The sequence below is a fragment of the Miscanthus floridulus genome, chromosome 7 (genome assembly GCF_019320115.1).
Source record: "Miscanthus floridulus cultivar M001 chromosome 7, ASM1932011v1, whole genome shotgun sequence".
Taxonomy (NCBI): Eukaryota; Viridiplantae; Streptophyta; class Magnoliopsida; order Poales; family Poaceae; genus Miscanthus; species Miscanthus floridulus.
Window position 1 is genome coordinate 68,865,482 of NC_089586.1, and position 15,559 is coordinate 68,881,040.

Below are 15,559 nucleotides of genomic sequence, written 5' to 3' on the forward strand. Positions count from 1 at the left end.
CCGAGAAGGTCGTGACACGATGCGGCTTACTCGCCGTGCCAATAAGGCTCTATGGACGACGATAAGCAGCACTCGTCATGTTACTCTATCTCTGGTCTCCAAACTTGGCTAGTGTCTACTACATCTGGTGTGTCCTATGGGCTCGAGGACAGGCGAGTCATCGGCTTGAATACGATGGACATGAGGAAGCAAGTCCTTTTTTCTTCATCACACAGCCATTCGGTAAATACTTGGACTTTCATCAAGTTTCCTCGCTGCTGAAACCCTTCAAAGATAGAAGCGTCCTTGCTTTATCACCGGATCATCAATTGCTATTTTAATAATATACATTCCAACTTCCCAGTTGGTGACTCGTCTCCTTCTGGTCTCGGTGCCGATAGAAGTGCTAGCCGATTTAATTAGTACAAAGTCTTTCAGTACAGAGATACGGCTGCTATTTCCTTCTTTAATCGGCTACTACTTCTTCTTAGCTTGACTATTAATCTCATCAAACAATTTAGCGAGCCAGACTTTTCTTTCCTTTTCCTTCTTTCGACTAGGGTTTATCAACTAAGAAACAACCGATTGGCCCATATTGACATGCCGGCTGCTTGAAAAGGCAATCTAATAAAATTTTCCTTTCCTAATCCTTTTTGCGTCACATTGCTCTGCACGATTGAATCTAGGACGCATGATAGATTGTCAAATCTAAATACACCTCTGGGCAGACAATTAATACAACATCTTTTCCTTGACTTCCTTCCTTTCTTCACACGTTGCACACTTGCACTTCATATGGTGCCCAGTAGCTAAGTGATAAACAATATGTGTGTCATCGGCTTGGGGATAGGGCTATCAGCCAATTTTAGATTCCTTAGTCGACTAACTCGTCATGCTGCTCCTGGATCCTCTTTGTATAGACTTTGTCCGAGAGACTCTAAATTTGCTCCTCATGATTGGACAAGTTTGGTCATGTGATCAACTTGATGTCTTGAAACTGATGGCTCGAGAAAGATGCAGGCATAATCATCTATTGGAAGATCATCGGCCAAGTGTATACTAATGTTGTATTTTGCTTCTCCTGACCGATCCTTGTGGAAAAAATACTTGTGCGCTGTTGGCATCAGCAGCAGCAGTCTGTATGCATGTCCATATTGACCCTTCCTCTTTGGAATCTCCTTGCTTGTTGGATAACATGACACGCATGTATGCCTAACAGACTTAGCTTCCTTTCCTTTATGCACAAAATTCAAGTAGGCATGCACCATACTTCCTCCGTCCCAAAATATCTGTCGCTTTCGCTTCCCGAGAAACAACTTTGATAAAATATATATTATAAAATATTAATATTTATGGTACATAATTAGTATCATTGGAAAGATCTTTGAATCTAGTTTTTTAATAAATTTATTTGGAGATACAAATATTGTACGTATTTTCTACAAATCGAGTCAAACTTGTGGCACGAAAACCAGAAACGACAAATAATATGCGACAGAGGGAGTATACGTGAAGAGCTGGAGACCCTTTGCTTATCACACAACACTGACATCTTGAGAAACAGACCACAGTGCACACATTGGGGGTGTAGAATATGAAGTCTTTGATGGTAGACATAAGGATCTATATCCATACGGATCCTTTGAATTGATGGTGCTATTTTTTAGCCGACGACGGTATGTGGCTTGACGTGTCAAAATTGATCATCTAGTTCTGATTTTGCCCGCCGGCTGTTGCACATGCTGTACTGATGATCCAGGATTGTACTGTGTCTGATTTGCAGTAGTTCCTTGAGTTTGTACAGATGAACCCTGAATTGTCTGGACATCACCACTACCAGCTGGTGCTGCTTCTTGATGGCTGGTACCGACTTGATTAGTCCCTTGGGTCGACGGATCTGGAATATTGTAATAAGCCGGTCCGCCTTGACCAACTGAAAATCCATGAATCGCCTTTCTCATGGCGTTGTGGAATATGTCCACGAAAGCTTCATTATGGCTTGATATGACATCACGAACAGATTTGTCTACCACTTCCTTAAAGAAACGTCTGTCTTCAGCTTTAGTTGTGTCTGTCTGCTCGTGTAACAGAACTCTTGATAGTGGAAATTTCTGAACAATTGTGTTGTCACGTGTTTTGGTGTAGAACAATAAACATTTGTTCTGAAACTTTTCTGTAGCTTTGCTGGTGATACCCTTATCCCCATCAGGTAGATCTTCATAATGCAACATAAGGATGTCGTCGTTGTTGTGAACCGCCATGACGATTGTGGGGTCCCACCGGGCGTGCCAGAAACGTGTGTCGACAAATAATTTTCGTCCCGTGCTGAGGACACACGCAGCAAGCCGGAAGAGTTAGCTCGATGGAGCAGATCCGCCTAACTTCAGCGCAGGGGTGGTCGATCCTGCGCGATCCTCCCGAGACATGCCAGTCAATTTGACCCTACAATTGATAAGGAGAGAAAGTTCATCAGTAATTAAGGGCGGAACTTGCCGGTGTTGCCAGACAGTCCCGAATGTGCGGCTATGAGAGCCGATATAAAAGGAGATCGACTAAATAGTCGATTCCAGTATATTCATAAGAATAAATCAATTATAGCTCATGGGGTTGTGTAAGAAGAATCGGTTATCATTCAGGATAAATATCATTAATCGAACAGATATTAATCAATGGCAATAAGATGTCAATAATGATCGGTTTGTGCTGAGCCAATGATTATAATTAACAAAACCCCTTTTACATAAAGAAATAATTCAACACCACTTAACCGTTTAATAAAGATAAACCTAATGAATATGTTAGATCTCATCTATCATCATGACCAGTGGGGCATGAGGCAGAATCATGCAGGCCGTAGAAATAATAATAGACTCGACGACCCTAACTCATTACTAATATCAGTAGGGCATGAGGCAGAATCATGTAGGCCGTAATACAATAATAAGATCATGGGGCTAACATATCTTTCAACCTATCTTTACGTCAACGGTCTCATGATGCGAACTATTCGTGAAAGCGTACGATATCGGCTAAAACAACTGATTTAGGCATAACGCACAGTTAAAGTCATGCCTTACCAGGAATAGATCTACTAAATATCGATCCCCACTTCATGGTGCTAACAGTGGGGTGTGAGGCAGAATCACACAGGCCGTGATAATGGGCCGTGGAACGGTTCTCTCTAGCCAATAGATCTACTTAAGACGCAACATGCCTTAACCGCACGTTATGCATGATCAAGATTGATGTAAAACAGCCGATAAGACATAACTCATCGTTTAAGGTGTAGATTAGATCAGTTTTAGGTTAGCAAAGGATGGGTCAAATAAGATATAAGGTCGATCTAAATCAATCTCAATCGGACAGAGTGATATTGCTATAATTAGATAAATAATGAAAGCAAAAAGCAATATCGGTAACTTAATGAATCTATCAAAGACTGACATTCTAAGGTAGAGCCGATAACTTGACCTTGATCTAATTCAAGCAGTGGGGTGTGAGGCAGAATCACACAGGCTATACTTGAATTAAACAAGAGTCGATAACTAGCTTATACCAGAGCCGCAGTGGGGGTCGACCGGATCGATGCAGCCATACGAACAGAGGTATAAACCATGACGATACTTACAGACAAGCAGTGGAGGTCGACCGAATCGATGCAGCTATACTCGTTGAAGAACTCGCCGAGATCTACTCTACTCCTACTCCTAAGGGGTGGTCGGAGCCGAAAAAAGTAATTGACTTGTATTTGGATTGATTGATTGATCTACAATAGTCGGGGTTTGGTATTTATACCCGGGTCCTGTGCATGACTCCTGTCTAAGCATGATTTATTATAATTTTTGATTCTAGAGAAAACATTCCTAATTTAAGATAACTTGGATTCTAATCTTTCCCTTTTTGTAGAGTCCGGCATGCTTCGTTCTGGCACCGAACGTAGCCTTTGTTGTTATCCGCTGGCGCTATCTGTAGAAAGCTGATTCTATTTTCTGCATCTGAATTAGCCGGTCCCGATCTACACGTAATTGATTCCTTGGTGACATGATCTTAGGAGCTTTCGAGTCCCTGCAACATCTTCTTCTAAATTTTGGTGTAAACACTTCCTTTTCAGGATAAGCTTACTAAATTTTGGTGTCAACAACACCTATTCCAGTCTTGATCTGTTTTTTTTACGAGACCCAATTACAGACGTAGACATTCATATACACGAGCGCATGCACACCCTACCCACGTGAGCATTCCTTATACTAAACGCTGAACGACCAAAAAAAACCACGCATAACCTGCATTAGGCCTATTGCAAGTCGGCATAAATGGTGGCCACATATATGAAGTGCATTTGACAAGATTGTGTTTGCTCTTTATTGCCTTTCATCGTTTCTTGTTCTTGTGACGAGGCTATACATGTGCAACCTTCACAGAAGCGGATCGGATCACAATGTTCAAAAACACTTATTTTATATCTAATATAGTAAAAGTTATACAAATTTTTACACCCGTTCTTCATTATTGCTCTTTTCTACCAAACATAAACCCACGATAGGTACCTAAAACCCAAATGGCATACGACAGACGCTGGCAACTAAGGCTCGACATTGTTGTCACACTAGTGTCGTTCTACTCATGTTGTGATCTAATTGTTTGAAGCTGAGCCTATTCGATGATGTGCCGCGCACGTGTGACTCTTCTTCTACCTTTCTTAATCACACATAGGTGCACATAGCAATATATTTATGGTGGGTCAATCTCCACTTTAGTCAACTTAGGTCCTGTTCGTTTCGCTGAAAAGCGAGGCTGAAAAACATTGTTCGCTGATTTATTGTGAGTGGCTGATAAGCCAGGCTAAAGTTCAAACGAACAGGGCCTTATTTATTTATTAAGACGAGTTAATCTCTAGTCAACTTTTCATTCAAGATTAATCACTTTATCGCACCTAATATTTATTATGAGAATTGTAATATTTTTTGTTTAATTGATAGCCAAGCGCATTTAAATCCAACAAAGATAAATAACTCATTACTATTGACGTAAACCGGTCCAGAGAACCGTACAACAAATTATATATTCTATTGCAATGCACGACATATTTGTTAGTAAACAAATCGTTTACTACAAAATTTAAAATGGCTCGTATTTTTTGTATATATATAATATATATATCGCAAAAAAAAAGGTCGCCGGTGATCACGAACGATCACCAGAGCTTGATGCTTAACTTGCAGTCCATGCTCTTGACCCCGAGGCTGCCCTCGGTGGCGAGCCTGTTGAGCACGAGGTCGCAGCGGACGCTGGGCGTCAGCTTGGCCGTGGTGAATGGCCCGACCTTGACCCGGACGGGCACCTCGCCGCGGAACACGAGCGGCAGCTCCCCGCCGGCCTCGTTGACGTGGCGCATCACCTCCACGACGCCCGTGCCCTGCAGGCGCGCCTCGCTCATGGCGACGCGCACGAGCGCCGCGTCGCCGTGCGGGCCCTGGTAGAACGCCGGGAGCGCGCCCCGGGAGAGGCGGTACCCCCGGAACCAGACGGACAGGTCGGAGCCTTCCTCGTAGCGGATGCCGATGGCGCGGTTGGGGTTCTCGAACCGCACCGACGCGTCGAACGTGGCGCGCGCCGTCATGTCGTCGTCCATGCCGAACGCCGTCACGTTCAGCGCGTGCACCGAGTACCGGGGCAGCTTCGGGTCCAGCGCCAGGTACAGCACGCCGAGCAGCGCGGCGACGAGCGCCGCGGCGAGGAGGGCGGCGCAGGCGCCGCGGCAGCAGCAGCCAACGACGCGCGTCCGCCGCTTCTGCTTTTTGTTCTTCTGCGAGGGCTTGTTGTTCGCCGATGTGGATGTGGAAGGTGATGACGCCGGCGCCGGAGAGTCTTGTCGTCCGGCCTCGAGGTCCACCTCCACCTCGTGGGTCGTGTCGAGACGTGCCATTGCTTGTTTTTCTTTTCCTTCGTCGCCGGCGCAGTCAGACGGCAGCTCTGAATGCAACGGCCGGCTGAGGCTGACGCAGTACGTACGGTGAGTCGTGGACAAGGAATTGCATGCAGGGATCCTCTGATATTTGTAAGGAAGGTCTGTGCCGTGCCCACCTCAGCACTCCTGCCTGAATCGGAAAGGGAAGTGGTTCGATTTTCGATCGATGCGCCCGTGCATTCGGAGTCGGAGCGGGACTGCGGGAGGGACTGCTGGCGCTGGCCATCGTCTCACTTCTCCGAATACGAATCCGAATTGAAATACCAATCGTAACCGTGCTACCCAGTAGCTCGAAGCACGTACTCTGGAATCTGGACCACGCACCATGGATTGGATTTGTTTGACTTTCGCTAGGAAGGATAAATATTCGATGTTTGAATTTCAGTGTTACAGCAAACAAAACCAAATCCTGCATAACAAACAGCAATCAGCCCGGGTAATGTAGGCATTATGCGTGCCATCAAAGAATAGCCCTGTTCGCTTGGCTTATAAGCCGTACTTTTTCAGCTAATGAACAACATTTTCCTCTCACAATAAATCAACCAACAGTACTTTCAGCTATGGCTTATCAGCCAAGCGAACAGGGCAAGAGCCCGGGTAATGCAAACATGGCCAGATACTATGTTTAAGCGAGTAAAGAGAGTGGTTGTTAAAATCTACATGGTGTTCGGATTTAGAGCTAAGACATTGGATTGAGACTAGGATTTAGGCCATTTTCTACCCTTGCGATTGTCAACCTCAACTTCTAATCTGCCTAAAGTAGATTCGGAATCCTAATCAGTCAGTAACTTCGGATTAACAATACAAAACTATGATTGTGCCATCAGCTAAAAGAGGAGAATTCAGGGTTTGGGTGATGTTCTCCAGAGCTTTGGATGCCTAGGGTGGCAACCAAATCTGACCGTGCGGCGAACCGGCACCGAGAATATTAATAAAAAACCGGAGGTTTTGGGCGACGTCGGCACGCCATGTCAAGTGCAACTTCAGCAAACTGTGAAGTCAGTAATTTTATCATTTCCCTTTGCGTAATAAAATTGAAATCAACACAGAATGAAAAAAAGACAGTTCATTGGGTTACGAAAAAAGATACGAAGACATGATTCCTGCACGTGTCCCCATGCTCACAACAACAATGAACAAAAAAAATTGATCAGAACAGATCCAACCCAGAGTAGAAGTTTGATTCAATACAAAACATCTAGTATTTGGGAACCTTTATTTCCTCATTCATTCTACTGGACGAGGGGGCCAACATACTCTTACAGGGGGATCGAGAAAGACTTCTTCAACTTCTCTACCTCCAAATAAGCGTTAGAGTAAGGCAGGAACTCCGAGAAATGGCTTTGCATCAGATCGTTGATGGCAGTTGCGAGCTTTGGATCTCCATGATCTCCTCATTGGTCAGCTTCCGAACAAACCTAGCCGGGCTTCCAGCCCAGAGTTCACCGGTTGGAATCCTCCTTCCTGGGGGCAATACAGAGCCAGCTTCAAGGATTGAGTTGGTCTCAACCAGCGAACCTTCCATGAGGATAGAGTGCTGGCCAATGATGCACTCGGGCTCAATGGTGCAAGAGCGCAGCAGACAGTAGGCGCCCACTGTCACATACCGGTCGACGAGTGTCTCAGCTGGAAGACCTGAAAACAGCACAAATTGGAGATGAGATCCAACCCAATCTTTCCCAATAGGTTATATACAGAGTACAAACATTATAATACAAGGTGAAAATCTAAAAATTCCTTCGGATGATACCTTAGAGCAAGTTTGTTGCCAGTGGCGAAAAGTATTCACATATGTCCAGAACAAAGTAGCTTTAACAGAGGGAAATAATAAGGTAAAATGGTGTCTATTGGATAGACCCAATGGTGGCAAGCAAGGACCAAGGTTACAGGAAAATATGAACTTAGAACAAAACCAAATAACACCGGTGGGTTTCTTTTTATAAAATAGCAGTGCTTATATTTGCAACTCATGCATTATTTTCGTAAAATGCCAAGGGATGGAATTAGTGTTAATAGATAGACTTAGTGAGTCAGTAGCCATCAATGAAGATCATTGATTTAACACTTAGAGATTTCCAATCCATCTACACTTAAGTAGCAACTGTACGCCATATGGCAAGGCTACGTGTTCAGAGTCAAGGAAAGTATCACCCAGAAACCATGATTCACAAATTGATTCTAACAAATGTTTACTAGCCCAGCTTATAATAGAAGGCAATCTTATTATCATGAAACTTCATGAACAAAGCATACGGACCACATGATTGGATTACCTGGTTTACAATAAAATACACATATAGTGATATAAACATGACATTGAACGAAAAAGGGCATGAAGTACAACAGACAAGAGATGTTAGATTTGGTATATTCATGAATAAGAGTACATGTCTAGCATCCTAGAAAAACTGGTTCAGAATCAAATTTAATTTACAGAAACTAAAATCAAAATCCTCAGTCCAGTATGCACACGGTACCATTCACGGGGGCAATCCTTAACAGTTCATTCTAGAATGCACAAATTTCCTAGGTTACCATGCTCAGAATCTAAGGCTTCAACTAACATGATAAAAGCTAAATGTTAAGTGACTGATAATAGCTTAATTTGGTTGAAACTGTAACTAATCTCATTAACAAATTAAACTGTTAAGACATGTTACAGATAAGAATTAAGAAGTCAGCAAAATCTTGTTATTTATGGGAAGAGTAAGACACTGTTCAACACCATCCAAAAGGCTACACAGGCTTACTAACAATATAGCACAAAGGAAGCAGCTATTTTCAAAGCTAAACTTGAATCTGTACTTTGAGTTGTCTGCTGCTTTGCGACCTCATGCTAATAAGCAACTGAGAAAAGCAGAGCAGTGAGGCATCTTCATCATCTACTCCCTCCGTTCCAAATTATAAGTCGTTCGGGCTTTTCTAGGTACATTGTTTTTTGCTACGCACCTAGATGTAGGTTACGTCTAGATACGTAATAAAAGTTATGTATCTAGAAAACTAGAATGACTTATAATTATGAATGGAGGGAGTCATAAACTAGTTTGCTAGTATTTTTACTACAGAAATTCCAATGAAGTAAACATGGTGACCGCTTGTTAAAGGAAAAATAGGTTCTTCCCTAAAGTATCCTAAGATCAAAGATATAGTTACAACTAATATATTTTGACGGTCTGTTTTATGGCTGTTCCGGTTAGTGTTTTCCTTCTGGCCACAGTTTAGGTCTTCCCCACTTGATGAAACACTCATCCACATACATCAGCCTTAAGTAACGGAGCCAAAAAAAAATATATATTGATAAGCCCATTCAGCACGTGCTTCTGTTCCCTATAAGGATCATGTTGAATGTTATTTGCTGGATTCTACCAAGGTAGAGAAAACAAAGAACACATTCATGAATTCCAGGCACTAGAAATGTTTGTCGTTATGTCTGCAAGAACTAGACAGGGTAACAAAGTTGCAAGAGAAAGTTTTATTCGTTTACTGTGAAATGCTTCTGGGTAGAGCTCATGAGCAAAAAAGGTATATTCTTATTTATCAGGAATTGGGGAAAAAGGTTGAAGGAGAATTCTTCAGAGATAAACCAAATATACCCAGCCAGGATTCAGCTCTCTAGTAGTGGAGGAGAGTTTAGGTTGTGCAGTGAAGAGAGTTGCAGAACAACAAGACACAAGAGTGATGGTGGCACAGGGGATGAAGCTAGGGCTTTGTGTCACAGGCAATGGGAGTACAAACCAGACAATGCCAGACAAAATGGACACATCTAATGGCAATGAGGCCCATGTAATAAGAGCAACTACACGAGACAGAATAGCACAATCTTTAGTGAACCAAAATCTTAAGTAGTATTCCCTCCGTCCTGGAATGCTAAGTGTATTTTGATCAGGGAAAAGTCAAACAAAATATATTGACCGCTAATTTCTCTAACTATATGTTGCCATTTTCTAAAGAATCAATATCATCTCAGAGGCACTTTCAATATAAATCTATTGATAGAAGTTTCATGTCCTAAACTTATATATAATTTGAATAATTGTTGGTCAAAGTTTGTAATTTTTGTCTTTTCCCTGTACAAAATATGATGATCATTCTGGGATGGAGGGAGTATGAAAAAGAGTAAACAGAACTTTCATAGCTGTCTCGCATAGTTCCCTCAAATTGTAAAGTACCTTTTCACCTCACTGAACTCGACATCAGTGACACCATAGCATTAAAGGTTCAGGGACCTCCAGTGTAGTACATGGAAACTCGAATAACAGACTAGCTAGTGGGTCATCACTAGTCTAAGCAAATTATTGTGAGGTATGAAAAGAACTGGTATATTACCAAAACTGAATGTGGCTCCTTGAATGAGTTAAAGATAGTAACTTCACATTTTTCTATGAGGTTGCAAGCACAACTGAACAGTAAAATGCATAGATTGGAAACAACTAGGTGCCCCTCCTTAGATTTCCATGAAACAGATTGTAACACACTCACATGCAACCTAGTTAATATGGATCCTTTTTCCATCTAAACGAATCATTACCTAAATGAATGACTAGTGTAATTGGCCAGGTCTATCTACAAGAGCATTTTTCCACTTGTAGTTACAGGTACACTAGAGAAAACAAGCATGGAAACACGGTTCAACTTTCCTTAATAACCTGCTACACAATATACATTCAGCACGAGATGAACCATGTAATGGAGCAAATGTTAATGCCGATTTGCACACAAAGGCCCTGTTCGTTTCGCTGAGATTTGGCTTATGCTCGTTTTCTATACTACTTTGAGACCGATCATCTCATGCCCACAGTGCACGTAAACCATACAGGGCAGCTCCTCAGAAAAACAATGGTTCAGTTCAGTCTCAAGCTGCGCAAGACATCATCAAATTACAAGCCACGCCAGACTGCTCACTACACCAACCGAAAGGAACACAGTCCCACCGTGTCCTAGATCCCCTAAGAAATTCAGGAAACAGTCCTAGGCCTAGCGACCAGATCTAGCATTTCGAGTGATGAGGGTGACCTGTGGGCGCCGCCCATGCGGCATGGAGGACGCATCGCTCCTGGACGTTGGCGCAGAAGCCGAGCGTGATCTTGTTGAGGTCCCCCCGCAGGACGGCGCCGCTCCAGACGGAGGCGCCGTCGTGGACGGTGACCTGGCCGGCGAGCACGGCCTCGGGGGCGACGTACGCGTCCACGGCCACCTTGGGCATCCACTGTCCCAGCGGCACGAGCTGCCGCTGCCCGCGGTAGTCCCACCGCACCCGATCCGCGCCCACGTCCGTGGCGGCGGCCGCGCTGGGGGGCGGCGGCGGGGCGGATGCCGCTGCGGGGGCCGTGGAGGTGGCCGAGAGGAGGCGCCGGAGGGACGGCGCCGCCGCCGCGGCGGAGGTGGTGGCGCGGCGGGAGAGGCGCGCGAGGGAGGCGGCCGCCATGGTGGTGGTGGTGGTCGTGGTCGTCGGAGGTGGAGAGGTGTGGCCGTGCGCGTTGGGGGAGAGTGGGCGGAGCGTGTGATGGGTTCGTCGGGACGTTCACGACCAGCTGGTGGACCGGACGTTTGGGCCGGGCTGTTATGTGCAAATGGGCCTGCGCAGTGTGATTCTCTTAGCCCAACATTTAGCTGTCTGTACATGTTTGGTACAGAGTATACAGTAGTCTTCTCCGATTTTCTATTTTCAGAAAAAAAGGAAGAACGAAAAGGAGGTTTCAGAAGGAGCTCGTCTTGTATAGAAGTTTTCTTTTGCGAGGGGACATGGATTCTATTAACTAGAAGAACACTCACTCGTTGTCGTGGGACTTTTTAGAAATGAAGTCGTTGTATGCATGTTCAAGTTTGAGCTACATGTTCTTGCATTGGTTGTGGTCAAAATTTGTCAAGATAATGAAAGAATTCAATCAACAAACAATATAATATTTGATGAAATTATAAGATGATGGAACATGTGTTTTGGGATGCAACGTGCTCGCGTTGGAGAGAGACAAACGCTCCATTACCTAGCAATATATGATTTGTTGCACATTCCTGAATGCTTGGTAGAAGAACATAGAATTGATCGATAAACCCTAAAGTTTGAACAAACATAGGTGACACCCTATAAACCGAATTAAGAGAGAACAAGATTGTTTAGTAGTTGATGGAGATTGTAGAAGGGTACGTTATTGTCTAGTAGCACGAGGTCAATGAATTTAGCATGAATGCATGATGGAACATGTTCGTTCGTTTGGTTCCAATCGGAGGGTAGATGGTCGTACCAACCGGTGAAACAAAGACCAGATGGCTAAGGAATCTTAATGACATGGAGAAAGATAATTGGACATTTTAGACAACAATGACGTATGTAGAATGTTAAGGTGCAAGATAGTACTTGTTGTATGTAACACCTCGGTGTTAAGCATGCATTACCATTTCATCCCATGAGCATAATCATCATCACCTCATGCATAAGCATCATTCATGCATTTCATTTCAAAAGAAATGAAGTATCATTTCATGTGGTGCTTAAGTTGATTGAAGTTCATTATGTTTAAAACAATATGAAATGCCATGCTCATGTTTGGATGCCATGATTTCTTGTTTTGATCACTAAGATAGCTTATAAATATTTACGATACAATTTGGAGCAAAGTTCATATTTCATTTTTTACCAAATTTTGCCTTTAAAAATAATTCTCCAAAATTAGGGTTTTGAATTAATATTGATTTTATTTTGTAATTCAAAATCTATTTGGAATTTGACTTTGGTCATAAAAGCAAAGTTGTAGATCTTGAAAAATGGAACAACTTTCATTTTTACACCAACTTTTGAAACTGCTTTGAAATAGTTCAAAATTTCGTTTGAATGAAAAAGGATTTGAAAAGAATTTGAAAAAAGAACATTTTTCCTTAAATGGGCCTCGCGCCTCGCCTTCAGCCCAGTCGCGCAAGCTGGCCCGGCCTGCCTCCGCGCCGCGCTTCTGCTCCCGCGCGCCGCGCCCGTTCGCCGCGCACTCACCCGACCACGACAGAGCGCGCACGCCGCGTGGCCGCCATGCGCCGGCGAGCACGCCGCGCGGCAGCCCCGGCCTGCCCCGCGCCCCTCCTGTCGCGCCTTCACCTACCCGACCACGCTGCGCTCCTCCTCACTCCTCCACTTCGCTCTCTCGCCTCCGCCAGCACAAGCAGCAGCCGCAGCACTCGCCTCCACCACGCGCCATCGCCGGAGTTAGCCATTCTGGCTGCTCCAGTTCGCTAGGTCCATCTCCATCTTGCCCTGAGCATCGCCTCCTCGCGCACCTCGTGCTCACCTCGGTAAGCCATGGGAAGCTCCCCTTCCCTGGGAATCCCTCGCCGGAGTCATGGCCTCGCCGGAGTGCTCCGCTCCATGGACCTCGCCCCTCCGTCCTCCTTCTCGCTCTCCCTTCACGCGCACGAGCACCGCACGAGCTCGGTGAAGCTCCCACGCCGCATCTCACGCCCATTCTCGGCCGGAGATGGTCGGCTGTCGGTGAGCCGCACCACCACGCCGCCATGGCCGTCGGCCAGCTCGCTCTCGAGCTCTTCTGGCCCTGCCGCTTGCACTGCCGTGTCTGCCTTGGCAAGGTGGTCACGTTGGTGGTGACCTCATCGCCGGCCACCTCGCCGACGGCGAGCTCACGCCGGTCAGCGCATCCTCCTCTGCCTCAGGGGCTGGCAGGTGGGGCCCGGCTGACCCGCGGGGGACACTGTCAGCCGTAGGGGTGCACGCCTGGGTAGAAAGCTGGGTGGATCTAGCAGTTTTGAACATGGATTTTCAGAAAGGATTTAAGAAATAATTTTCATATTTCTATTTAAATGCTTTGGGAATTTATAACTTGCTCAAAATGGCTCTAAATTTGTTGAAACAAATTTTGTTGTGTTCCTTGTCACCAGATCTACATGATAAAAATATTGCATGTCATTTTTGAGATACTTTAATGTAGAGCTTTATTTAATTCTTGATATTGCTGATATCTTGTAAAATGTTTAGTAAATCCTATATGTATCAGAAAAATATGATTCCAAGTTTGTTACTCTTCTTGTGTAATGTACTTCCTAAGAAAAATATATGCCATGCATGTCCTGTAGAAAAATTATGAGGTGTAGTTCAAGTGCCTTTAATGGCTGATTTTTGTTATTTTTGCTAGAGAGCAAAATTTGTATAAAACATGCATGTGATAATTTTTGTGCAGTGATTATTTACTGTGTAGAACATAGAAAAAATATCACATCTATTGTTTGACACTTTTCACAGTACAAAGTATTTTCATGATCATAATTATGCCATAGCTTGTCATTTTTGTGTAGGCTAATCCAATTATTCAAATGCCATAAAAATTTGATGGTAGACTACTTAGGGTAGTACTGTGCTATGGTAATTTTCTAAGATTTTTCTATGCTATAAAAATAGATGTTGCTATTCAAACCTATTATTTAATTAGGGTTTAATCAAATGTTGCTTTATGCATGATTAAGAAATTAGTGAAGCTTTGGTGTATCTTTGAAGCATTTAATGAGATGTGTTGACATAGCATATTAGTAGTAGAAGAGAATGCAGTAGATAACATGTGCTTGAAGTACATGTTCTTGGATGATGTTGACTACCTTGCATGCAAGCATATTCATTGTGTTCATTTCATCCGATGCACCTTTTGCATAAGCACTTACGCACCTACATCATACAGGATCGCAAACCGAGAGCCCGGTTGTCATACCCGAGGAGCCTAAGGAGCAGCTCGAGGTGTAGCCATAAGAAGTGACCGAAGCAGACGAAGAGGACGTTGAGGAACTTCCAGAGTGCCCCGATCACCGCCCGAGCTCCTTCGAGACAGGCAAGCCCCAGAGCATTTTTCTCCCTGATTTGTGATTATTAATTAATGCTTTACTTTAATTGATGCATTACGTTCAGGAGTTGTTTGCAACCATTGCTACATTATACCTTGTCTACCTTTGTTATACTATATCCTTGTTACTCTGGTATCCGTAGTCGAGTCAATGCTTAGCTGGCTTAGACCGGTAGAAGTCAGGTGATTTTCTGTCACCTGCGAGCTATAGGTGGTTACCTAGATCTGCTTGGAGAACTATGTAGTCATGGTATAACTAAGTGTTAATTTGAAGTTGAGACCGGACGGAGACTTACAGGGTTTTAGACCGTAGTGCTTTCCGTCTGTGTCGATTAAGGACCGACCGTTGTTGGGCCTCAGGTCATGTTGAACGCATGCCTTACATTTAGCTAGCCGAATAAAGTACCTTTCAACCACGAAGCTGGGAGATTATTCGGGCCGAGTAGATTGCCCGCAGCGCACTGTACCGGAGCAGGTGTGGTAGGAACGGGGGCGCAATGATAAGACCGAAAGGCAGTCGGTCGACCCTCGGGTACATGTGGTTTCTGGCAAACTCGAGATTTTTCCTGGATAGTTGACTCGGTGACCGATACCTCACTTTATCGGGTGAGTGAGGTTTGTGTAAGAAATAAATTACCAGCTGGTTAATAATCGATTCGAATCACCATCGTTCACTGGATAGTGAACACTTGACTTGAGTTACTTCATCGTAGTAATGTTGATGGAACACTTGGACAGTTATAATGAATATGACATTATGAAAGTTGTTAATGATCATTGGTTA

At 44.1% G+C, this 15,559-nt stretch overlaps 1 protein-coding gene and 1 pseudogene across 1 annotated transcript; both read right to left on the reverse strand.

Moving 5' to 3' along the window:
* Positions 1-5,173: 5,173 nt before the first annotated feature.
* Positions 5,174-5,905, reverse strand: LOC136465625 (NDR1/HIN1-like protein 6). Its single transcript, XM_066464284.1, has one exon. The coding sequence runs from the start codon at positions 5,903-5,905 to the stop codon at positions 5,174-5,176; it is 732 nt and encodes a 243-aa protein (XP_066320381.1).
* Positions 5,906-7,016: 1,111 nt separating this feature from the next.
* On the reverse strand, positions 7,017-11,446 carry LOC136463387 (gamma carbonic anhydrase-like 2, mitochondrial; annotated as a pseudogene).
* Positions 11,447-15,559: the final 4,113 nt, after the last annotated feature.